The sequence below is a fragment of the Diceros bicornis genome, chromosome 5, assembly GCF_020826845.1.
Source record: "Diceros bicornis minor isolate mBicDic1 chromosome 5, mDicBic1.mat.cur, whole genome shotgun sequence".
Classification (NCBI taxonomy): Eukaryota; Metazoa; Chordata; class Mammalia; order Perissodactyla; family Rhinocerotidae; genus Diceros; species Diceros bicornis.
The window spans coordinates 52409231-52436005 of record NC_080744.1 but is presented as its reverse complement, the minus strand read 5'-3'; the positions used below and the strand labels follow the sequence as shown (position 1 = coordinate 52436005).

General features: G+C 35.9%; 1 protein-coding gene across 14 annotated transcripts in view; it reads right to left on the bottom strand.

Annotated features, from left to right (window-relative positions):
- Positions 1-26775, bottom strand: part of TCF12 (transcription factor 12) — a 362989-nt gene that overhangs the window by 164597 nt on the left and 171617 nt on the right. For all 14 annotated transcript variants that reach the window (XM_058541659.1, XM_058541657.1, XM_058541661.1 and 11 more), the window contains one exon: positions 18843-18945. In XM_058541659.1, the coding sequence (XP_058397642.1) occupies positions 18843-18945 (103 nt within the window). The remainder of the gene's footprint in view (positions 1-18842; positions 18946-26775) is intronic.

The following is a 26775-nucleotide window of genomic DNA, read 5'->3' as shown; positions in this document are numbered from 1 at the left end:
ATGCATTCTAAAAATGCTTACAAAAGCTAACTCTTTCTACCCCCCCATCCCACCACCACCTCCACTTAAAATCATAATTGTTTATGTAAACATACAGTAAGTTAAACAGCCTATAATTTTTTCACTGGCTGAAAAGCACCTTGGGATAACTGCCAACTGTAACCACTTCCCCGTGTACCAAGCTCCTGATGGAGTAATAAATAAAAACATGTAATATGTTCAAATCTCAAAGAGCAAAAAATAATACGTTACTGAGATAAACATGCTTTCAAAAAGGGATAACAAAAATAAATTTAGTTGTTAGGCTTAAACATGGTTCTCAAAATTTAAGCCAGTCACTAAAGTCCTCCATCCCTACTGAGAAGGTCGGTACCAAAGCCCAAGACTCTATTTCAAGGTTAGGACTGCAGCCAAGTTTCACCTCTAAATTTGCTTCTCAGAGGTTGTTCTGTGTCTTCTAGCAGACAAGACCCTGAACCACAGTACACCTTTCTCGAAAGGTAAGGGAGAGCCACTCAAGAAATGTCACATTAATTATTTGTTGGGTACCACTATATTTCAGGCATACACTAAAAGATATGGATATGAAGATAAATAATAAAGCGAACAGCACTCAAGGAATTTACAGTTCAGCAGAAAAAGACACAGGTACACACAGCTATTTATGATAAAAGGTGATAAAAAGTTTTACCACTCAGCAAGTTGCACAAAGCATCAAGGAAGTACAAAACAGGCAGTGATTGCCTCTATCTGAAGTCCTAGATGTCAAATGTGAGCTGATCCTTGATGGATAAGGAGAAAGTTGATATCATAAAGGCAAAAAACTATAAAAGTGAATGATAGTTCCAGAAATAGAGTCACTAGGATACGACTGGAGTGAAGAGTACTTAATAAAGTGGACGATGAAAAAGATGAAGCTGGAGCCACAAAATGAAGCTCCTTAATAAGTGCCACGCTAAGAAACCTAAACTTTACCCTGTAGGTAGGACACAAAGGACAACGATGTGGAGAGACCTATGACAGCTACTTGTCATGAAAAAGCAAAATTTGTAATTGAAAACTTAAAAAAGCATTCAAACTAAAAATCATGTTTAAGTTAAATGAGTTTGAATTTTATTTTTCTTTTTCCACTTAAATCAAATGCACTGTGCTCCCACCGCTTAATCTGGAACTTAATGTCTAGACAACAGTCTATTTTTATAACTTTATAAGCTTACTAAGTACAAAGTCTGAGTCTTTAATAGTTCTTTTGAAGATAACATTGTCTTTTCCATCTTGGTATTTCCCACACTTTCAAGCATAGTGTTTAACATATAGAAGGCACTCAGTAAAATATGAAGAGACGGTGATGTATTAAAACTCTTACAGGAAAAACTATTAGAATTTGTGCTATGTCAAATAAATTTCATAAAAATGAATTGCCTGTCCACTGGTTTTCCACAGAAGATCAAGGCCACCTATGCCTCGCTGAAAGATTGGAACCTCAACTGCTACACTCCTAGAATACGGCAATCTAAGCTGCCCTTCTGCAGCTCTTCTGTATCTAAACAGTTGTTGAGATCAACTTGCAGCTTGGCCATGTGCAATCACTCACAGTTAGCAGACAGCTGAGGGCATTCCACACGACAGTATTCCTTCCTCCAAGTTATCTGCTAAAGTAGTCATCCACCTTCAAGCACAGATTTATTAACCCAGGGCCTATCCTTGAAAAAGCTACCTAAAGCTTGGCTTCTTTGCACTATTAGTGTCAGATCACTGGAAAGTCAGATCACCTGAAAATTCAAGTGAGGTCAGGCCAAAGGGCTAGTCTGGCATGGAAGATATTCCCAGCCCCAAGGCTTCCTACTCAAATCTAGGGAGCTAGAGCCCTCAGCTGTCAGAAGGCTCATGTTTCTGGACTGAAAAATTTCCAGTACAACTCCTCATTTCTACCTTCCCAAGATTTGAGGAATGGTACAGGATTTCCCTTCCTTCTAAATCACATTATAGAAAATATAAACTATACACTCCAACAATATTCCCGTGATCATCCTGAAGGTTATTAGTTCTTTCTTTCCAGTATCTAAAAAAAGCAGAGGAGAGAGGGGTTGGTCCCTTGTTCATATGCCACTTTTTGCTAACTCTTCTCTTTTGGCCCTCTCCCCACTTAACAAAGTGTTTATTATTTTCGAGATACATAAACCAAACCTATCAATTCCTCTATGCCACACAGGCAAACTATGAAATCTTATCAAGGTCTGCTTATCAGTTCTTTCTGTGTCAATAATCATATAATAGAGAGAGATCTAAATTACCTCTCTCTCTTAGGTCTTAGGGAGGATAAGCAATTGCTACTATGCCCAGTGAAGCCAAAATTTCTTTTCTATGCCTGCAACAAATCCCTAAGAAAGCTATAGCACTACGTTTTCACAGAGTTTGGCCTGAAACTCACTGGGATTCAGCTGCTCCACGCCTATGCCCAGGGTGAAATAACAAGGCATTCCACCAAGAAACCAACCAGAAGTCAGTCACTTCAGCCCTAGCCAGTTCTGCCATAGGTGAGCTCCCTCTTAAAAAAAAATAAACAAAGCTAGAATGGGATCAGAACAAGCCAGGAAAGGGAGAACATTCAAATATGCCTTCACCTCAAGACCCTATACATGAGACTAACATCAGGCCCACTGCATCTGGGACAGGATACAAAAGTGTTCTTCACTGGTACTCTAATTTCTGTTCACAATTTTAGCCCAGTAACTTACTGCAGTTTGAATCTCCTATTATCACATCAACTTTTTTCCCTTTCCCCTAGTAACACAATAAATGTTGGGACTATTCTGAAGGTGAGGCTTCTAAGTATCTGACTTTTAACATTTCAGTTTCCTCATTTGTACAAGATGAACCAAGTCCATTTTTAGCTTTCAACAGCCAATGCATCCATTCTGTCTAGGCCCAGCCCAAACAACCTATACAGACAGACTAAGCATCTTAAAATTAAAGAGTTTTGTGGAACTGGACAAGGGGCAGCAGCCTACATTACTACTCTTGCATTCTGTCCTTTCTTGTATACAAAAGTCTCACACTCTCCAATTAAAAACCAACCAACCAACCAACCTTCAACCAAATTCCTAAGAGCCTAGTCATAGAGGAAATGGGCGCTAAGAAAAGATGACTCCAGTTTCTCAAGTGCATAAGCATTCGTTCAGATTCTGTATTAAAAACGAAAATGTCATACACATTAGATCAGAGACTATTAACACAAGCTAAGAAGATTCAATGTTTTATAATTTCACACTATTTGTGACACTACTCTAGTCTGCCAGAACGTTCAAAGGCAAAAGTATGGTCGTTTTCCCTATCATACACTTAAAATGCTTTAAAATAGAATTCTTTAAAATAAAATCTTAATAATCAGGGCCGGCCCCATGGCTTAGCGGTTAAGTGCGCGCGCTCTGCTACTGGCGGCCCAGGTTCGGATCCCGGGCACGCACAGACGCACCGCTTCTTGCGGCCTCCGACTCACCGCTGAGGCCGCGTCCCCTATGCAGCAACTAGAAGGATGTGCAACTATGACATACAACTATCCACTGGGGCTTTGGGGAAAAAAAAGGAGGAGGATTGGCAATAGATGTTAGCTCATAGCCAGTCTTCCTCAGCAAAAAGAGGAGGATTAGCACAGATGTTAGCTCAGGGCTGATCTTCCTCACAAAAAAATAAAATAAAATAAAATCTTAATAATCAGATGAACACAAAGTTCTGGGTTTTTCTGAACCTAAATTGATCATGTTAATTAAATCTTTTCTACTGTGTGCTTTATTGACCCTTAGAACCATTATCTTTCAAGGCAATCCATTATGACACTAATCAGATATATTATACACTGTTATGCCAGCACGAGTATACACGCTGAAAAAGCTGTATCTTTACAACTTGCTGGGTAATTTAGGAGTCATTTTTACTTTTTCCAAATTTCCATAGTCTGGTTTCTTATGACACTAAATGATATACATATTTTCTCATTAGAAATATCAGGACCATTTGGACCTTGAATTAAAATATTATTTCATCTATTATATACAGTTTGATGGCCATTCTAACCTCTTTAATTTTGCTCCTTCACAAATTAATGTGTTCTAGATACCTTACGTGTGTATTTGCATTGAGCAGGAATTCTTTATGGTTGACATAAGTACAATTGTGATTTGTGGTAATGTGTAAATGATTTAAATAAGAACATTTAATGACATTAAATAAATCTCATAACTAACATTTTTTAACAAGAAAGGTAGAAAGTCAAGTTAAGTTGCCTTCGACAATTTCTATTCGTGATATACAATAGTATTCAGTATTCATTTCAAAAACCTAAAACACTACATATAAGAATAAGTTAACTAAATATAATAAGTTAAAATATTTAATATTAAGACAAGAGAAATTCTAACACTCTTACAGAAAAGCATAAGCTAACTACAAAGAATTACAGAATTCTTCTTTAAACACCATAGAACTTAACAGATTGTCCTGTTTACAATATTAATCATCATCAATATTGTACATGCTTCCAACTGTCTCATAAAAGAAATATATTTTTTAAATATCAGATGTCCCATTCCCCTCCTAAGATAGGATCTTAGTACCCTCACAATAGCTGACATCTTAGCCCTTCTAGCTTTCCCCAGCTGACCCCACACACTGAAGCACAGCTACAAATGCCCAGAGAAAGACCCACTGGGGAAAATTGTACTCTGCTCAGCTTTGCATGCATCAGTGGGCTTCACAGTAGATAAATATATCCTACAGCCAGATTAACTGACACATTGAAGCAAAAAGGGAAATTTGAGATTTAGCCACTTCATTTTAAACCTCTTTTTAAGTAAGGGGTGGTTTGTTTTCACTTCAGCTTTCACATATACATAAAATTTGCCCCCAAGGACTCATCAACATTCATAATACTAATCATTTAAAAAATATTTCTAAAAACTTTAAATTTTTAATGCACTATGGTTTATTATGATTTAAAAAGATCCACAATTATAGCCTTTATTTTTCACAAATGACACCAAATTTTTGACAACACAAAAGCAAATATATTTTTATTTATTATTGCCTCTGTACACATATTTAAAAGCAGGACTTTTTTAAAAGCTCAGGAAAAATTTGACAAATTGGGTGAATCTTTAAAAATCTAAGGAAAAGTTATGAATTAGCCTTCTTGTTTTTCTCAGCTGCATTTCTAAGAACTCTCTCCTGTTCTCCCCCAATTACCTCAAGAGACTCCAAGCCAGAACTTCCCATAAGGAGTTGTTTGCCTAAAATACCTAACCCCAGGGATGACTAGAATAGCCTCACCTAGATTCTCAAACTCTTCCTATAGAGCCAGCTTCCCACGACTAATGAAAAACTGAAAAAAATCTGAAAGCTGCAGAAGAGTTTCCTTAGTAGAATTAGCATTTTTAGGGGAAAGGAGGGAATTTTTCATATCCAATTGAGATTATAAATGGTAGTCAACCTAATCCTCAAATCTCATTTCTCACTCAAGTAGAAGTGAGTATAGGTCCAGACAAAATTTGTTGCTGCACCTTTCTACTTTGCCTCTGGAGGGAAGAAAGGTGACAGGGATCAGCCCTAAGTGAATTTTATCACTAAAGAATTAACTCTGGGACCTTTCAATATTTTTCTCTGACATGCTTACTATCTTTCCCTAACCCTAGGCACCAAGTGTTTATATGCTGCCCTCTTGCTAATATTTTCCCATGTAAATATCCAATTCTGAAATACAGATTATCTTGCTTCTAGGTGTTCTCAAGTTTTTGATGTCCTCAGGAACACCTATAAGGTTTTTGGCCATTGATGTATCCCACTCCTTATTGCCCAAAGGTACACAAAGTGAAGGACAAATATTGACAAAAAGATTCTTCTTTTCACTTGCTAATATCACCTATTAGAGTTGTACAGTTTCCTAAAAATAAAAGTTCAAGAGACATTCTTGCCTTGAAATACAAGGATTTTCAGGGATTTAATAGGCCACAGGGTGACTATTTTGGTCTAGATTTCCATTAGAAATGTTTCTAGAAAAACAACCTCTACACACCCCTGACTCTTCTCTTCTCTCCTGTAATTTTTAATTCCCTTCAATTAATTTATTTATATATTCAGTTATCTATTTGTATACGTACTTTTTAAACTTTTCTTTTGAGATAACTGTAGATATACATGCAGTTGTAAGAAATAATGGAGAGATTCTGTGTACCCTTTACATAATTTCCCCCATCTTGCAATTTCATAACCAGAATATTGACATTGATACAATCCACTGATCTTATTCAGATTTCCCAGTTTTTTTTCATTTGTGTGCACGTGCACGTGTGTGTTTAGTTCTACACAATTTTATCGCATGTGTAGGTTCTTACATCCACTACCACAATCATGATACAGAACAGTACCATCAGCACAAGGATCCCTTCGTGCTGCCCTTTTATAATCACATCTGTCTCCTTAATCCCTAGTTACTAATAATCTGTTCTTCATTCTTTTATTTATTTATTTGTTTATTTATTTATTTATTTTGTTTATTGCAGTAACATTGGTTTATAACATTGTATAAATTTCAGGTGTACATCATGATACTTCTATTTCTGCATAGATTACATCATGTTCACCACCCAAATACTAATTACAATCCATCACCACACACATGTGCTGAATTATCCCTTTCGCCCTCCTCCCTCACCCCTTCCCCTGTGGTAACATCAATCCAATCTCTGTCTCTATGTGTTTGTTTATTGTTGTTATTATCTACTACTTAAGGAAATCATACGGTATTCGACCTGCTCCCTCTGACTTATTTCACTTTGCATAATACCCTCAATGTCCATCCATGTTGTCACAAATGGCTGGATTTCATCGTTTCTTATGGCTGAGTAGTATTCCATTGGGTATATATACCACATCTTCTTTATCCATTAGTCCCCTGATGGGCACTTAGGTTGCTTCCAAGTCTTGGCAATTGTGAATAACGCTATAATGAACACAGGGGTGCATGTATCTTTACGCACTGGTGTTTTCAAGTTCTTTGGATATTTATCCAAAGCAGTGGAATAGCTGGGTATTTATACCCAGCAGTGGAATAGCTGGATCTGTTCTTGATTCTATAATTTTGCCATTTCTAGAGTAGTATACAGATGGAATCATACAGTATGTAATCTCTCATCAGTGGCTTTTTTCCACTCAGCCTAATTCACTCAAGATCCATCTAAATTGTTGCATTGATTAAGAGTTCATTCCTTTTTATTGCTGAACAGCGTTCCTACTACAGTTTGTTTAACCACGTACCCAGTGAAGGATATTTGGATTGTTTCCAGTTTTTGGCTATTACAAATAAAGGTGCTATGAACATTCATATACAAGTTTTGGTGGGAACATAAGTTTTCATTTGTCTAGGATAAATATTCTGCAGTGCAATTGATGAGTTGTATGATAATTGCGTGTTAGTTTTATAACAAACTGCCAAAATGTTTGCTAGAATGGCTGTACCATTTTATATTCCCAATGTAAATTTTCAATTACTTCCTTAGGTTAAATTCCTTACGGGCGGAGCTAAGTAGAGATACAGTGTATTTTTTTTAATGGGTATATAAATTCATCTTCATAAATGTGTTTGAGGCACCGTTTTCCTTCCAGGTGTATCATGGTAAATTGGAAAGTTAAAAGCACATTGGAGAGGCGGGCCTGGTGGCGCAGCGGTTAAGTTCGCACACTCTGTTTTGGCGCCCCAGGGTTCGCCGGTTGGGATCCTGGGGGTGGACCTAAGAACCGCTCATCAAGCCATGCTGAGACGGCGTCCCACATAGAGCAACTAGAAGGATGTACAACCATAACATACAACTATCTAATGAGGCTTTAGGGAGAAAAAAGGAGGAAGATTGGCAACAGACGGTAGCTCAGGGCCAATCTTCTTCTTCTTCTTCTTCTTCAAAAAAAGCACATTGGATAAAGAAAACAGTTGAGAAGTTCAGATGAGCTACAATGTCCTAAAACTGTTCAGTGTAGCAAGTTGGCCAAAGGAATCAGGGAGAGATTAAAAGAAAGATACAAACAGATACAGAGGATACACACAACAACATAAAAATTATGAATGTATATTTACATATATCCCTCCAGTATCTCTAGGGAAAAAGTAAATTACAAGCAGCCACCTGCTACTATGCCAGTACCTGAAGATATGTTTTCTAGTAACTTTGTAAAACACCTAAAGATATTGCTTACAATTTTCTTAAAAGACACTTAATTGAAACCTTACTGTAAAATGAAATAAAACCATGCCTACACTTAACACACTTCTATCTTGTCTAAAGATAAAAACATGTAGAGTAAAAATGCTCTGCACTTAATGTTGTCACTAAATGACAACATAAGCTAATTTCCTTGAAACCCATTAGCCGATATGAAAGGAAAATAAAGAGCGGGTGAGAATTCTTTGGTGTGAGCATATTTCATTTTATGTAAACCTGAGCAAAAATTATCATGGGGCCGGCCCTGCGGCATAGTGGCTAAGTTCGCGTGCTCCGCTTCGGCGGCCCGGGGTTCACAGGTTCGGATCCCGGGCACAGACCTAGGCACCGCTTATCAAACCATACTGTGGTGGCGTCCCATATAAAGTAGAGGAAGATGGGCATGGATGTTAGCTCAGGGCCAGTCTTCCTCAACAAAAAGCGGAGGATTGGCAACAGATGTTAGCTTGGGGCTAATCTATCTCCCTCTCTCTCTCTCTCTCTCTCTCTCTCTCACACACACACACACACACATTATCATAACAAATATAGCAAGCACTACATTTTCCCTCAAATTTTTCAGATAGAAGAGAGCCTTAAATTGAAGATGAATAGCATATCAAATCAGAAAATTTCTCCAAACACAAACCATTAAGCACTATACCTGAAATTTTTCAAATATATATTCTATGAACTGCAACAAAAATCCATAATTCACATTTATCTTATAAAAACTGTTCAGATACAAGTCTAGGAAATGTTATAATATTTTTATTGCATACACCCTTTGGGGAGATGCCCAAGTTGGGAGCAAGACTCTCAGTAAAGCAACAGTATACTTTTCTGATGATAGTGCCATTCTCACACTAACATCTCATCACAGATTCTCTCTATAGACTCTTCTCCACAGCAGTTCTCTGAAGGTTTCTCTCTCAAGAGTTGCCACACTGCCACATCTCTACCGAGTTCCCTAATTTTCACCTTTTCCTCTCCTAACGTGGTAGTTCAAATCACTACAGCTACAATTTATATTACTATTTTGAGAAGTAGTTTTTTTTTTTTTAATTTCAGATTATAGAAAACTAAGGGAATAACAGGATTTCAGATGAAGGAAATCTGACATTTGTCTAAAAAGCCAACTATCCATATCGTATTTGAAGATAAAAACAACAAGAAAACAACTCATCTAATAAGTAACTTAGCATTCTACAGAGGCAATGAAGCCCCACAAATTTTAGAAATACTTCACCACCACCACCACCACTACAAATCACCATATCTCGATATTTAAAAAAAAAACAAAAACAGAAACATAAAATAATCCTGGTATATTCCACAGAAGTTCACATATATGATTTATGTGAAAAATCACATAATCACATAATCACCTCTTCAACAAATTGATAGGGTTGCTACTGTTTAAAGTATTTTTGTTATATTACCTAGAACAAGATGGGCAAACTACAGCCTGCAGAGCAAATCCAGGCCACCAACTGTTATAAAATTATAGCCCATGAGCTAAGAACAGTTCTTTACATTTTTAAATGGTTATATGAATACCTGTATAGTAACACTGATTTTGCCACCTGGGCTGTAAACCCTAAACTATTTACTATTTGGCTTTTTGCAAAAAAAGTTTGCTGACTCCTGATCTCAGGGACCCGTGTAGAAAAGTATGTAATACAAAGTAATAAAATTTATAAATGTAAATAAACTAATTGATTTAATTTGCTGTTAAGTGGACTTGTACTCTACTCCCATTTAATTGTGACTCCCTAGAAATTTCATACAATCTGAGGAGTCTGACAATCCTCCAGAGGTATTCTCCAAGTGAAAAACAAGTATGAATATAAGAATGACTGTTACATACTTCACCACACCACACTATGCATATGGCAACAGCCAAAGATCATTTTTCAAGAGAAAGAAATTATGTAAAAACTCACATATATATGTAAATACAAATATATGTGCTATGCATATATGTAATATATATATATATGCATGTATGTGTAAAAACTCATATATGAGCCCTAAAATACAGGTAGAATGGCAAGTTCTACTATTCATAAAAACCTAAAATCCCCAATAACAACAACAAAACAAAACCAACCTGGAAGTCACAGAAAAGCAAAGGCTGAATTTTGTAAGAAAAAAAGAGATAAATTGAGATGTGAAGGAGATTACAAAAATGGTGGATTGACATTCAAAACAACAACAAGCAACAGTCTTTTATGAGGAGCTTCGCTTAAAATGTGAAGCTTATTAAATAACAGCAACGTAGTACACACGTATACAACTGAAGGATCAGAATGCCATGAATACCTTCAAGCAATAACATTTCTACAGTTTAAACAAAAACAACTCATGATATGCTTTCAAATTCTTAAAAAATTCACTTTTATTTGGTGGCTAATTAAAACTTGCATAAACATTGTGACAACTAACCAAGCTAGTACTGGGGAACTCTTCACTTTGAAAGAGGTTCCAGAGCTTCTAGGGTGTGAGGAGTATCAGGAGCACCTCCCCCTACTTCCAGTTTTTATGACAATCATATATTTCTCAACACTCTCAATAGAGAACCAGACAGATGACCTCTAAGATTCATTCAAGTTCAAACATTCTATGATAATTTTAGTATTTAAGCATTTATTTTTAATAAAACACTCAGAAAACATATAGTAAATGATAAAAGTATCATTATAACCATAAGCAGTGAATCTGAAATGATACCATATAGAAGGCATGATCTGATAACATTGCTCTAGGACTTTTCCTAACAAAAACAGTGCCCCAAATTCTCAACTGTGTGCCATGGTGTGGTTCTGAGATTATACATAGCTAGGAAAACCGTAAAGTTTATAAAAGTTCTCCAAAAAATCATAATCATTCTTTTGTACTTTAGTAACCAAGCAGCCACAGCCCCTCTCATCCACCCCACTACAGGCAGAACTCAGAATATCCTGAGAGTTCACGTTCACTTGGCTAGAGTTAGACACAAACAATGGGAAGACTCAAGGAAGAACTATTTATTAGATCTATGCCACTGATCTACTATAAAACTGTGAAGATCAGTAAAGATTACTGTTGATCACAGAGCATATATACACAAGTGAGGATGAGCAAATGGACTGAGCGAACCATTAAAAAAATATTTAAAAAATATACATAAAGGTGGTCTTCCTTACATGAGTCCCTAGAGTTACCAGTTTGCAAGGTTGCAGAGTTAAGCTAATGTGTGACTTCATGACAAATGACCAGATAACTTAAAAAAAAATCCCAGAGAAATATCCCTTGCAGATAGTGTGGCTATCTCAGGCCAGAGTCAATGACGTTGCTGGTCAATCTTTTGCTAAATATTCCTTCATACAAAACAAATATAAAAGAAATCCAATGAAATTTGAATATCATGCAAGAGACTCAAAATTTCATGAAGTCCTTGAAAATGATGTAAAAGAACCATTTAATCAAACATAAAAGCCACTGACAGATTAGGACCTAACTGAGTTAGAGTCAGTTAATAACTAAAGAGAAAATCAACAAGGTTCAAATGTGAAGTAAAAGATATTTCTATATTACCATACAATTTTATGAAGAAAAAAAATACACCAGGGCCCGGCCCCATGGCAAAGTGGTTAAAGTTCCATGTGCTCCACTTAGGCGGCCTGGGTTCACAGGTTTGGATCCCAGGCACGGACCTACTCCACTCACCAGCCATGCTGTGGAGTCCCACGTACAAAAAAATGGAGGAGGACTGGCATGGATGTTAGCAACAGATGTCAGCTCAGGGCAAATCTTCCTTAGCAAAAAAAACCCAAAAAAACAAAAAAAAACACCAAAAACTCAACAATTGATTCATTGTTTGTTTGCTTAAGACCTAGTGGATAACATAAATTATTGTTTGTTCTGTTAATATTACTTTCTAATTTTAGCTCTAATTTTCAAAATAAAGCCCCAAACATTTTTTCCCTCTATCTTCTGAAATCTTGGCAACTTTTAAAAGTACTTCTAAGTAACTCTTTTAAATAATTCACCTCAGGACTAATTATTCTTAAATAAAAGTGACCTGAGTCTGTACAGGAGTACTCTTCAAACTCTGGAATCTCTCTCAAAGTGAGGCCCTAGGACTAGTTTGGTCTCTCCTAGACGGGATAGAAAAGAAGCTACTAGCTCATCTCTGGCTCATAGGAATGGTTTCAGAAAGAATGGCTATCAAAAGTCATTTTAACCATGGAGGGAGGCTGCTTCTCAGGTTGTGGAGGCAGGGTAGGGGCATGGAAAGTGATGATGTTGCCAGAAACAGAGTACTATAAATAAAATGCATATTTGCATTGAAAGAAAACAATCCAAACCAATAAGGTATCCTGTAATATGGTAGCCAGAAAGGACAATTTACAACAATTTTAAAAGACCGGAGTGAAGGATCTAGAAGTAGAGAGAAAGAGACAAGAACACTGCACCCTTACCCTCTCGCACTTCTCAAATCCCCTCTTGGTCCAAATTGCCTCTCCAGTTTTACCTCATTCTCTCAACAAACACTTTTAAGAGGAAAGTGGGGGACTGGATGACATTGTTTGAATCCCTGGACCCATCATGCCTAAAACCAATCTACTCCTAGCTGTCTGGGATATGTGAGTCAATAAATACCACTTTTTATTGAACACGGCTTAAGTTAATTTCTGTCACTTGTAAGAGAAAGAGTCCTGACTAATACACTGGATTACATACTACACCACAATAAAATTTCTCCTGATCACTTCTGGCTGTGCCTTATCTTAATCTCTTCTGAATTTCTGTAACAATTTCTTTGTATTGCTCACATTCTACCATCTATAATAATTATTGAAATTACTTCCCCTATCATACTAAAGTAGTGAAGTCTGTAAAGATAGGTCAAATCTTATTCACTTTTATATTCTGCCATACAGTATTTTCACACAGTTAAGGGTAGAATAAAGGGATGAATGGGTACATGAAGAAGGAGGAATATATTCAGACTGGTTAACGAGGGTCTAAGCAGTAGCAGGAGGAAGAAAAGACGGAAGAGCTGTAATGTAGAAAAAGGAGCAAATGGAAAATGGTTGAATGTGAGAGGTAAAAAAGAAAAAAAGCAGTGTAGAAAGGGGCTGTGAGCTAAATTAGAATCAAGAGGGGTGGGTCTATGTTTCCTAATTAACTACTCATTTGATTTTTCTTGGCTTTGGTTTCTTCAATGGCAGCTACGTCTCATTCATTCAAGTTTCTTCCAGTGTCAACAGTTTGTATTTGTAAGCAGACAGATCAGAGAATGCAGATCAATGAATATATAACTCGTATCCTTTCTTGAGATTGGGGGTTAATAAAACATTGGACAAATTATGAAGGCCTCATTCTTATGAAATACTATCAAACCAGACACTAAGCCATACTGTTTCCTCTAAGCACAATTATAATAATTTTCATTATCTCATCTAGTGAAGGAATTTCATATTCATCAAAATTAGAGATCTTTTGAGGGCAGAGTTCTACTGTGCTCTGATATTCTGAAAATGGTGATTCTACAGTTTTTGTAATTCTCAGAGACTTCTGAATTAATCATAAATTATAGTGCAGGCAGGATCAAGTATAGAAATGAGTTTTCTTTGAAATTTGGTCATTTGAAATACTGAATATATAGAAAAAAAGTGCATTTGAGTTTAAATTCCCAGACAAGCCCACAGAAACCTATTTAATCCAAAATGAACTGAAAATAAAATATAGTAGCTGCTATCAGAGGGGCCCTTTTAACTTTGAGGTAGAGAAGAAGGGGAGGGCTGAGCAAATAGACTTCAACATCAATGGAAGGACAGCTGGTTTGTTTATAAGTCAAATACTTATAAACAGAGGTTTAACAATAATGTACTTGAACAACTGCACCTAACCTCTTAAATTGGCTAAGATGCCTAAAATGAGTTATAAAAATATATACAGCAATAATATTAACATTGTGCTGTTTCACATTTCAGAGAACTTTCATGCATTATCTTTTATTTTTCCCTTAAAACAACCTATAAGCATTTCTCAGTATGTGCTCCATGGAAAACTAGTTCCCCAGAGGCTAATGATGCTTTCTACAAAACAGCTTCTGTGTGTCATCTGAATCTGGGATGTGATGGGCTGAAAAAAGATAAATAAGGTTTTTTTCCCCCTCCTTTTTTCCAAAGTCTTTAAATCACAAAGTACAACTTGAATCTCTAAGAGAGGGCACATGATATACAATGCTTTCCAAAATTACGTCACTATGGAACCTCTTTTTCATGGTCATCTCTTAAGACCAGGGTCTCTATAATTATAATTTAGGAAAATGCTGAACTAATAATAACCTGGGAGCGGGCCAGCCCTGTGGCTTAGCGGTTAAGTGTGTGCTCTCCGCTACTGGGGGCCCGGGTTCGGATCCCGGGCGCGCAGCGATGCACCACTTCTCCGGCCATGCTGAGGCCGCGTCCCACATACAGCAACTAGAAGGATGTGCAACTATGACTACAACTATCTACTGGGGCTTTGGGGAAAAAAACGGAGGAGGATTGGCAATAGATGTTAGCTCAGAGCCGGTCTTCCTCAGCAAAAAAGGAGGAGGATTAACACGGATGTTAGCTCAGGGCTGATCTCCCTCACAAAAAAAAAAAAAAAAAAAACCTGGGAGCATCATATAGAGAGAATAAGTACCTTACATACCTAATGTGCCTAATAGAAAGAACACATGACTAGGAGTCAGGAGACATGGGTTCTACATTCAGTTTTGTCATTTATTGGTTCTGTGATTTTAGGAAAAAACAATTTTCCTGTCCCTTAGTTTTATCATTTGCCAAATAGCAATTATAATTCTAGTTGCAGCCTTTTTCAGGGTTGAATACAGGATATTAGATACATGAGATTATAGAATAATAAAATTCTAGTGTTGCAGAAGACCTTTGAGACTAGCCAGCAGTACCCTATCAGAAACGTAAAGGTTATTTTTAGGATCTAGATTTAAAATCCAGATCTCTAACTCTCAGCCCTGCTTTTTCTCCTATACCACCACATGTTGCTTTCACTCTTTAAGACAAAAAATATTAACAAAATATCTCTGGAGGCAAAATAGGTCTCAGAAAGGAACACAACTGAAGGTCTCAGCAAAAAGGAAAATTGAAGGTAATATCTTGTCTTATGTTTCCCGTTGACAACACATGCACACACAGCCTAAAATACGTAAAGCTCTGATAAACATGGAGGGGTGGAAAGTAAGAATAGTTCATTTCACAATCACTGGGAAATCAAAGGAAGGCAATTCTATGAAATAACTCTTTTTATGTCTAATTAATAAAGTGGTCCTACCATCACCAAAAATACATCTAATCAACAAGAGGGAAAGGAAAGCAAATATTACTGAAATTACCGAGGGGACCAGGGGTGGAAAAATGGATTAAAGCTGGAAGAGGCAAGAAACAGATAAGACTATTTGGCAATACTACTGCAATTCACTGCTATTGTCAAAGCTTTGCAGACTTACTATAATAGAGTATACAGAACTGTTTGATGCTAATTACTTAGTGATGTGCTAAAAGAATGTACTTATTGCACTTGAAACATAAAAAAAGCCCCGTTTTCCATATTGACAAGTCAACTGGATAATTCTGGAATTCATTAAAAAGAAACACTAACTGAGCCAACATAATAGCTTAACTTCCTGTGTAAAACACTTCAAAATATCTAAATGAATATAGAAATGCATGTTTCTATGGCAAATTGTTCATTATTGAATCATTATCAACCCCTGTTAGACAAAATTTCTCATTTTTGCAACGTGCAAAATCATTAAAGTGTTCGAGAGCTCCATCATGAAAGATAGTCGCACTTATATAATCAACTATTTCTTCAGGCAAATGTGCTTATGGCTGCACATAATACGCAAAATAATAACATTCCCTAGACATACGATTCCCCCTCCCCGCCTTAATGGTGTTTTTACATGTTGATAGCAATGATGAAATATGTTACTGCTTTCCTATTAGCTTTAACTGTTTCTGAGCATACATCATTCACAGCACCACTCTGAAGTGTTACCTGTTAACGGGGATTAGGTATCAACAGCTCCAAATGCTTCTAATACTGCCATGCACATTTCAGTTGTGCTTTAACAACGTAGGATTTTAGCCTGAAACTCCCTTAAATTACCAAATGGCTAGAAAAGTGAATCTATCCACTGTAACTCTCCTAAATGCCATAAACCCACATATTTGGGAATCTAACAGTTCAATTACTTCAACTAACATCAGGTGGGATTGCCTGTTGCTGCATGGAACTACTCTACAATTTAAGAGACATTCATTTCCAAAAGCAAGCTACTGTCATGGATGTTGCTTAGACTAAACTGTTAGATACCTCATTTGATCATTTTTACTAAAAATAAAAGGAAGTGTAATAAATCAGATACTGCCAATGACCTGGGAAATCCTTTTGAACATATCTGCCTAATCTTTTCAGGGTTATTTCCCCCTTCCTTATAGGTTAATTAACATTTTTAAGATTAGGTATTTAAAACTTACAATGAAAATACCTAGCTGCACCTGTACAATGTAGTTCAGATGAATGCAGATTTTTTTCATTTGAACTGTGAAAGGATCAATCTGTTTATAAATCTGAGTTTTTTTTTACTTCAAGACTTATTTTAGATGCTGAGTTTATGTACACAGTATGGATGACTATTAAAAGTATTCTAATAATTATCTGTAAACTGAAGAAACCAATAAGCACAGATGCTCATGACTGCTCCAACTAAGAAATGTTACCCCAAACTGAATTACAGAAATATTTTTAGTCAACAGCTGCTCAGAGCAAGTGACTGACATGCATACTTCTTAGAATTCATTTAATTCCCACACTTACCCTACAATTTTAAAAGTCACCTTGGTATAAAGCTGAGCTAATGATGCATTCTACTGGGCTTAAGAGTCATCTCTGTGAGCTAAGAATAAAGGTAAGAACATAAATACAAAAAAAGGGCAATTTCTAATTTTTCACAATTCAGAGTTATAGCCTCAATTAAGAAAGCTTAGTTCGATCTGAAATTACAAAAACATTGACTATAGCTTGCTCTACTCCACCTACCATAAATTAAATGCTATTTGGGGAAAAGTTATACTAGAAAAAGAAACTATTTGGAGTGTCACATCTATTTTACTCTGACGGTAAACTCAACAGAAAATTAAAAAGATAAATCAGGTAAGTTTTCACTAGCCAAATACAAGGATAATTATTTTGTTCTAAATTTACTGAAATTCATTCTGGTTTTTACCTGGAATGATAATTATTTAATACCAGCATTTTCATTTGCATTTATGTTGAAACAAATTGTCATTTTAAACACAAGTTTTACTGCTGATTAGATTTTTTACTCTTGTCTCATACTCTATGATTTTGGCTTTAAACTGGTAACTGCTGTAGGCAAAATCCACACTAGAATATTAGACTCTGTCTCCTCAACACTTTATAGAGGATAAGGGAAATAAACAAAGACTGTGCAAAGCAAAACCATTTATAAGAAATTGCAGACCACCAGGATTTTGGATTTGGGTAATCTACTTAGATTAGCATGATGTGTCTTAAAAGGACAATTCTAAGATCACAATATAGGTCACATCCTTAAGAAACAGACTAAGTAATGAAATCAATGTCAATTACACAAACTTCCATATTTACATGACGCCACTGACAACCAGTAGGACAAATTAAATAAAGCTTCTGTAATGTGCTCAGCCCTAGCATAAGCAAGAAGGAAAAATAGTGTCATAAAATACATATTTTTTTGAATCAGTTCTGCAAAAAGGTAAAATTATCACTAAAAAAAATGGAGTGGCATTCAAACTGGAGGGAAAAAAAAAACAACTTGGGCTTATCATTTCACATTGAACAGCTATAAACTTTCATATGAGACAGAGAGTAGAGAGGGAGGGGTGTTTTGCAGGGAGTAGGCCGAGATATAAAAAATGGCTAATCTTAAAGGTTTTGTCAAAATAAAATAATCAGGTTTAAGTGGTAGTAATACTTCAAGTACAACTGTACTATTGCAGAACAAAACTTTAAAAATCACCAATATGAACCCAAGTACTTAAAACAAATGCTGTAATATCTAAATGTACTATTAAGTTTTAATTAAATAGTGCCAAAAGAAATATTGTCCAACATGAGTAAAATCTGCCTAAAATCACTGCTCTGTCATATTTTTAATTACCACATACATACAACTGTTAAGACAAACAGTAAATTACAAACGTCTCTGAACAGAGACATTTCTCTGTCCAGAAAGCAGAAAACATACAATCCTTGATGTCACAAAGACACTGCCAAAACCGATAGTTAAAACACTGCTGCTTCCTTTTTTGATATCAATGACAATAATGCTCTAAGAAAAGGACCCACATTTCTGAACGTTCTGAATTCAGCTCCTCAAACCGAGCTGAACAAGGAAAGCCTGGATGCCCCTAGAAATTCAGGAACTTTCTTCTAGATACTTATGTGTCCTTCCTGGACAAGGGGATAAAAAATGTCTCTGACCAAAGAGGCTTTGTAAAGACTACTGGCAGAGAATTACCAACTTACCCATCAGATTTGAGTTCATGAAAGGTGTTGGGGACAAGCCTTCATGGGCCCCTAATCGACTGTCATTCAAGTGATCACTGTAATGAGGGCTGTCTGTGAAACCCTAGGGGAAAAAAAAAGACCAGAGTATTAAAGAGATTATTTGGCAGTCCTGCTAATTGAGCTTAATGACACTCATCTAATTAATATACAGACTTACAAATGGGCAGTCCTAACCAAGTTCCTTGTTTGTTACTTGAAAAACTAAACAGAAGTGCTCCTTTTATTCCTTCTAAAGTTTTAAAGTTAAAAAAAGTTTCTTTATTGATCTTAACGAGAATTAGCCCTATGATCTCTTTACATCCAAAAGTAAAGTTCTATAGATCATTTTTTAAAAAAAAGATGAATAAAATATATTTCTGAGTTGTAATAAATTAGGAAAATGTTTATCTCTACCCTCCTTTTTCTGCCTCCATAGCCTACCAATAAACAGTTAGGCAATTACAAGTTTTACTTAAAATACTAAAAATAATCCACAATCAATATATTAGAAATAAATCCCTTCCTAAAGGGCAAATATTTAGCAAAAAAGATCTGTTTATACTCCTTTTAATACTAGTGTAACAAGATATACTCCTATAGAAACTGAGCCATGTAAAAAGGAAAACACATTAAAAATAGCTGATTTAAATTCTTAGAGTCTGAAAAATGAAATTGCAAACATCATGAAAACAATAAAGCTAATGTTATTAGTTCACAATAGCTGTGGTTATTAGATTTCTCCTTATAACTTAAAATATGTTTTTTAAAAGCTAAGGAGGAAAAAATGATACCAAAATTTACAAATAAAATAAGTGTTACAAAAGCTCTGTAGATTAAAAACTGTTCCGGTTCTTAGACTCTTACACATACCAAATACAGCATCATCTCCAAAATCATACTGTTTCTAAACAAGGCTTTGAACCCCAGTTAATTAAAACTGCAGGTGATACCTACCTGTCTGCCAACTTAAAACAATTTTAGTAAAGATCAGAAAAACTTACAAGAGGCCCAAACAAGAAAGAAAACTGTCCTGGCTCATAGAAACCAGAAACCACCCAGAATCCCCTGGGACTATAAAATCATCAATCACTGAACATTTATCATTACCCAGACTGCAGGCTAACATTCAAGAAGACATTAATGGGGCTGAACCAGGCCTCACTACCTTTGCAGGCATGCTGTCAGTTCAACCAAAGGGCTCGGAATTGAGAGCTAAATAACTGTCAAATCACTACAATTGCTTATGGATGCATGTTACAACTCCTTCTGCTGTTCTGTTTTAAAACCTTCTGGGAGTGCTAACTCTCAAATGAATCTTTGTTTCATTTTTATCTACTTTAGAATCACTGATATACATGTGATAGACATTCAAGAAGAATCTCAGTGACATTTACAACTTGGTTATGACCACAAGGGTGTCCTCTGGTAACCACAAGCATAGTCCCGTCTGTCATAGCCACATGTATCAGAAGCTATATACAAAATAGAATGGCTCCTAGCTAAGGTCACTCCTTGGAGTTTACTTTTGTTGCTTAAAACTTAACAGTCTTGAAGTGCTAAGTGATATACTGCTCTCACATAGGTCTGGGTGTTTCTCTCTGCCACTCCCTCCCACTGCCATTCTTAGGCATAAAGTCAAAACAAGGCACTGAAACCTACAAAACACTCACTGAAATATTGTTTATCAGTATTAAGCAACAATATTACTCTAGAAAAATGCCAACAGAAATGTGTTTGTAGGTCAGCCACATTGTTCACACTTCCCTTGAATGTTAAAAGATAATAAAAGATTAATTTTGTATGCTCTCAGTTCCTCTTCATTCTTGAAGCACAAGAAAAAGAACGTTTTTCCCTCATGACTACAAAAATAAAAGCAAGGAATTTTTAAAAGCTATTTCCTAAAGTGCAAGTATACAAATAAATCTAAGTTTTAGGGTATCATCAAATAATTGTATACATATAGCATATTAACTTCATAGATTACACATAGTACAATTGAGCATAGAGGATATCTATCTCTAAGCCCCCAATATGAGCTCGGAGAACACAACAATTATTTTACTATCAACCATACAAAAATAATAGTAAGTATGGTCCCTACCCATGTGCACCCACATATTGCAGGGTTACTACAAGATTATTTCCCAGTCTACTCATAAAATCTGGGATTGTCATATTGGACCACAGAGAAGGAGTCTATAAACTTTTTTCATCATGTGGAAGCAAGATTTCAATGTGGACCTTCAATATCTGTCTCTTTATTCATAAATTGCATTCATATACTATTAACCAACATATCAAATTTCAGTAAGGTATAATTTCACTCATGTAAGATAAAAATTAAATAGAAATTTGAATATTTTTCCCACTCCTCAAAAGTTCATCTTAGTGCATACAATTTTCTTGAAAAGTCACAATCCAAGAGGCAAGAAAGGGACAGTTCTTCATCCACAGATGGAAACTGATGCTGGAAGAAGGCACAAAGAAACCGGACTTATAAATGTTTGTCATAGTTTTAGATCTAATATATACCAAAACCTCACTTAAAATATTGGGCCTGGCTCTTGTTTGAGATTATTCTTGTCATTGCTTCCACATAGGAGTAGTGATACATACCCAGAATATATAACTTTTGGTGAACCAAGAGGAATAGTTACAAAATAATTACAAATATTTAAATAAGATCACCACAGGTCACATGTTTAAGATCAGTTCTAGAAAAGTACACAGATATCTATCAGTCAGCAGGTTAATGTATCAACTAGCTAGATGATACCTAGAACAGTGCTTTGCAAACTTCAATGTTCATATCAATTGACTAGAGATCTTGTTAAAACGCAGATTAAGAAGCATAAGGTCTTGAGTGGGGCCTGAGATTCTGCATTTCTAACATACAGGTGATGCTGATGCTACTGGTCTACAAACCACAGTTCTAATAGCACGAATCAGGACAATCTGGAAATAAAGATCTCTTTCAGATATAAAGAGGAAAAACTCAAGTCTAGAAAGGTGATAGCCAGGTACTTCCCCCCATCAGAACCACATTGAAACACCAAAAGTTTCCAGGGAAGTACAAATTAGTGAGAAATCCCACAATTAACAAAAATCTAAAGCAATTAAGGTAACAAAATATTTTTACATATGTAGGTATGTATTCATCCATGCAGTTTTAAGTAGAAGATACATGTCAAATAGAGCCTTAATGAAAGAAATGGGTTAGCTGACCCGCAATTTCAACTGCAGACTCCCTAAGTACCACACAGTCAGGCAATGAGCCTGGATGCCCATAAGCAGAAAAGGCAAAAGGCAAGAATACCATAACATAATGCAGTACAGGGCTGACAGAAGAGTAGGGAAAGAAGCAGAATAATGCAGTGACCAGCCAGAATACCAAAGGGCTGGAGAAAACAAGCGGAAGGTGACTGGCCTGAGGGAGGGGTTGGAGTGAAAAGAAAGGAACAAAAACCAAGCAAGCAATTGTTAAGATGGAGCCCAAGGAGATCAATCAATGGTACGAATAAATGAATGCTATTGTAATTTTGGAATATAAAGGAAGCAATCCAGTGAGATCATTAAATACAGAACTATCACGGTACACATTTTAAACTGACAGAGCATTACTATGCTAATAAAAGAGGGTCAAAGCTCACCCCCTGGGGCTCCTAATTAAGATCCTGAATTCTATAAAATGGTTTACCATGAAAATAACCATTAATAAAAATAAGAATTTTATACATGAGATGATAAACACTACATTATGAAGGACAGAGCAATACTATCAGAATCATCTATCACAGTGGTTTTTTAGCCACTAACAACAAAAATGCTACAAACAACAAAAATATTTCCAAATATATCCTAAAAAATTACTCTTCCTGTCTTATGATAAAAATGGAAAGCACTCAAAAGATTAATAACTGAAAAAAATCAGTTGATACATAGACTACAAAAACTGTTCAGTTCTATACTTAAAATCTGTCTAAACAACAATTTAATTTGCAAATCTTAAATAGTCCCATCTATGAATGCGTGACTCTTCATAAAAGCTTTGATATTATGAAACGTGCTCTATAAAATGTATTTTGTGTTTTTCTCTATGCTTATTTCATGGTCCAGAATTTAGAAACATTAATCCCTGCTGCAATAAAACAACAGACCCAATGTAATCAATCAAAGCTGCTACCATTTTTAAACTAATTTAAACTGCACATAATCAAATCTTTTGTTCTATCAAAAACAAAACAAAAGCACCTAGTATTATTTACAAAATAGTACTATCCGCTGGTTTGTCTCCTCAAAAATACAAGAACTTTTTCCTTTGCTTAGTTTTTTAAATAGCTCATTTTAAAAACTGACTTCACCCAACCAATAAATAAGATGTAATCACCAGAGAACCTTCCCAAGTTGAGAACAGATTCATGGTTTTTCTAACCTATGTTGTTATTTGTGTGAAAGCCAACGTTTAATTCTATTTTAAAATATTCATTCCAATAGTTAAAAAGGGAAGGGGAAAAAAAAACCTCTTTCAATAAAGATTTACTTTCTCAGAAAACCTTTCCCTGACCCTAACAAGACCAAACTGGGTGAACTCATTCTGAGCTCCCACAGCAGTGAGCATTTCCATCATATCACTGTTCACACTTATTGAAATTACCTATTTAATTATCCATTTAAATTAAACCAGAAGTATCTGTTATAATTGCACAGTACATTGTAGTGGATAAATGTGGAATTTCTGGAGCCAGTAGCAGATTGGAATTCCATCCTTGCCGCATACTAGCTGTGTGCTTGAGGCCAAGTAATCTTTCTTGCCTCAGTTTCCTTATCTGTAAAATAGGGATAATAATACTATCTTCACCTCACAGGTTGTTGTAAGGATTAAATGAGTCAACTCATGTAGCAACCGGAAAAGTGCTTGGCACATAGTAGCACACAATAAATGCTAGCCATTAGTATTATCATCACAATTAGAGATTGTCATGCCTTACAAATTCGGGGAAGGCAGGGACCATATCTGTTTTTTTCACTATCACATCCTCAGGATAATGGCTAGCAATTACATGGCAGGTGCTCAATAAACGACAGATGGATAGGAGGTTTCAGCTGTCAGATCTTTAAAATGCTGCAGGGCTTCAGAAATTATAAAGGTTCAATCAGTTTTTCTATAGAACACCCAATAACTAGCAGAAAGAAGGCTGATAAGGTTACTAGTTTATCTAACTGGATTGAACAAGTAACCACAGAATTCTGGTATTCAAAGAGCCACAAGATTTCATACCAAGTATTGAAATCTTATACCTTCTATGTGGTCAAAGCCAGTAGAAGCAGCCAAAAGCCATAAGCCACCAGAAATCTCTGGACGAGACCTGGATATAAATGAGTGGTCACAACTCAGAGACGTAAAATGGAAATAAAAGTAAACAGAAATAACAAAGTTTAAAAGAGGACAAAAGTGTCCTTATTATATTTATTTATATACCTCTATGATAAATTACCAAAATTAATGTCTAGATAAGTAAGGTTATACTTTTTAAACAAATCCTTGAATGTGATTGCCTCTCAGTTAAACATACCTATGAAAAGACAAGTGGGTTGATCACAATAGTCCGTTACCTGAAAGCAGGGACTGCGTCTATATCACTCGTCTATCACTAGTGACAAACACACTAACGGGTACACAGTATGTGACTAAGAAAATCTATTAATTTAATGAATGAATGAAAAATGAACAACATTCACTGTTAATGAATCAGGTATATATCTGAGAAAGCTACTTAATATTCAATATGTTAAGGTTCTGCTACCCTTTAACAGATCAGGTGCTAATATATAATGAATTTTCTTATAATTTTATTTATTTATCTTTTTCCCCCAAAGCCCCAGTAGATAGTTGTATGTCATAGCTGCACATCCTTCTAGTTGCTGTATGTGGGACACGGCCTCAGCATGGCGGGAGAAGTGGTGCGTCGGTGCGCACCCGGGATCCGAACCCAGGCCGCCAGCAGCGGAGCGCGCGCACTTAACGGCTAAGCCACGGGGCTGGCCCCATAATGAATTTTCTTGACAGAGAAATGGATTTTGTCATCCAGATTCATAAATTTCTAAAGGGCACAAACGTTTTATTCCTCTTTATGATCCCGAAAGAGACCAGCACAGAACTTTGCATGTAATTAAGAGCTTAAGTTTTTCTTGACAAGATGAATAATCTCTCCAGGTAACTTTTCATTTATGAACGCTAAGTAGTTTTGTAGAATTACTGTAACTCCAGGCTGAAGAGCAAGTCTTGAATAGCCATGGGTGGGAGGAGAGGGAGAATCGAAATCTTTTAGAGGTGGAAAGCATCCTCAGAAAATATGATGGATACAAGAAATACTGCTTAGCACAATGGCATGAAATAACTTTTGGACATGAGATCCGAGAGGATCACCTAAAAAAGTTCACACAGGTTCAGTTCTAAGTTGTGTCCGCTCATGTTCACAAATTTATCCAAGTAACTGCTAATGCCATCTGTTAGAAGCAATCAGAGTTGATGTTCTCTTGCTTCAGCCTGTAGCTTTGTTGTGTTTTAAAGTTTACAAGTAGAAAGGTTTCTGTATTTTATCTGTTTAAAGTTCATTCTCCATGTGGAGAAGTCAAAACATCTCCAGGCATCACAGGAAAAAGTATATTGAAATAGGAAAAGCAAAAAATACATTACTGAATCCAGGTGTTACACAGAATAGAATTTTAAAGCCCTCAGACACCATATCGCTCACACTCATTTTACCTACCATACAGATAAAAAGACACTAGTTTTCTGAAACTCTGTGTCAGTCCTACTCTAAGTACAGCCTGTGAAATGATGCTGGACCAAGGATGTTTTGTTACCAGTCAACAACAACAGGTAAACATAGAGAAGAAGCTTTCAGAAATGGTTTAAAGTCATTTGGCAGAGAAATTTTGTGTTTCCTGTATACAATAATAAAAAACTGAAGCTTGTATTTTACAAAACTATCTTAAAAAATTGTACTATAAAATACAGGGCAACATATATAAAATTTTTGAGGAAAACTGTTAGTTTAGTTTATTCCTAAACTAACATCCTGACTTTACACCTAAAAAAGGTTTATTAAAAGATTACAAAATTAACTCAAAATGGATTAGACTTGAACATAAGACCTGAAACCATAAAATTCCTAGAAGAAAACATAAGGGGTATGCTCCTTGACATCAGTCTTGGCAAGGATTTTTTGGGTTTGACACCAAAAGCAAAAACAAACAAGTGGGACTATGTCAAACTAAAAAGCTTCTGCACAACAAAGGAAACCATCAACAAAATGGAAAGGCAATCCATATATCTGATAAGGGGTTAATATCCAAAATATATTAAAAATTCCTACAACTCAATAGCAAAAAACAAAAACAAAGAACGATCGGATTAAAAATGGGCAGAGGATCTGAATAGACATTTTTCTAAACAGACACACAGATGGCCAACAGGCACATGAAAAGGTGCTCAACATCACTAATCACCACGGAAATACAAGTCAAAACCACAATGAGATACCACCTCACACCTGTTAGAATGGCTATTATCAAAAAGACAAGAAATAAGTTTTGGTAAGCATGCAGAGAAAAGAGAACCCTTGTGTACTGCTGGTGGGATTGTAAACTTGTGCAGCCACTATGGAAAACAGTATGCAGGTTCCTCAAAAAATTAAAAATAGAACTAACATATGATCCAGCAATTTTACGTCTGGGTATTTATCTGAAGGAAATGAAAATAGTTAACTCGAAAAGATATATTGCACACCCATATTCACTGCAGCATTATTTACAATAGCCAAGACACAGAAGCAACCTAAGCATCCATCGATGGATGAATAAAGAAAATATGGTGTGTATATTTATATCAATGAAATATTATTCGGTT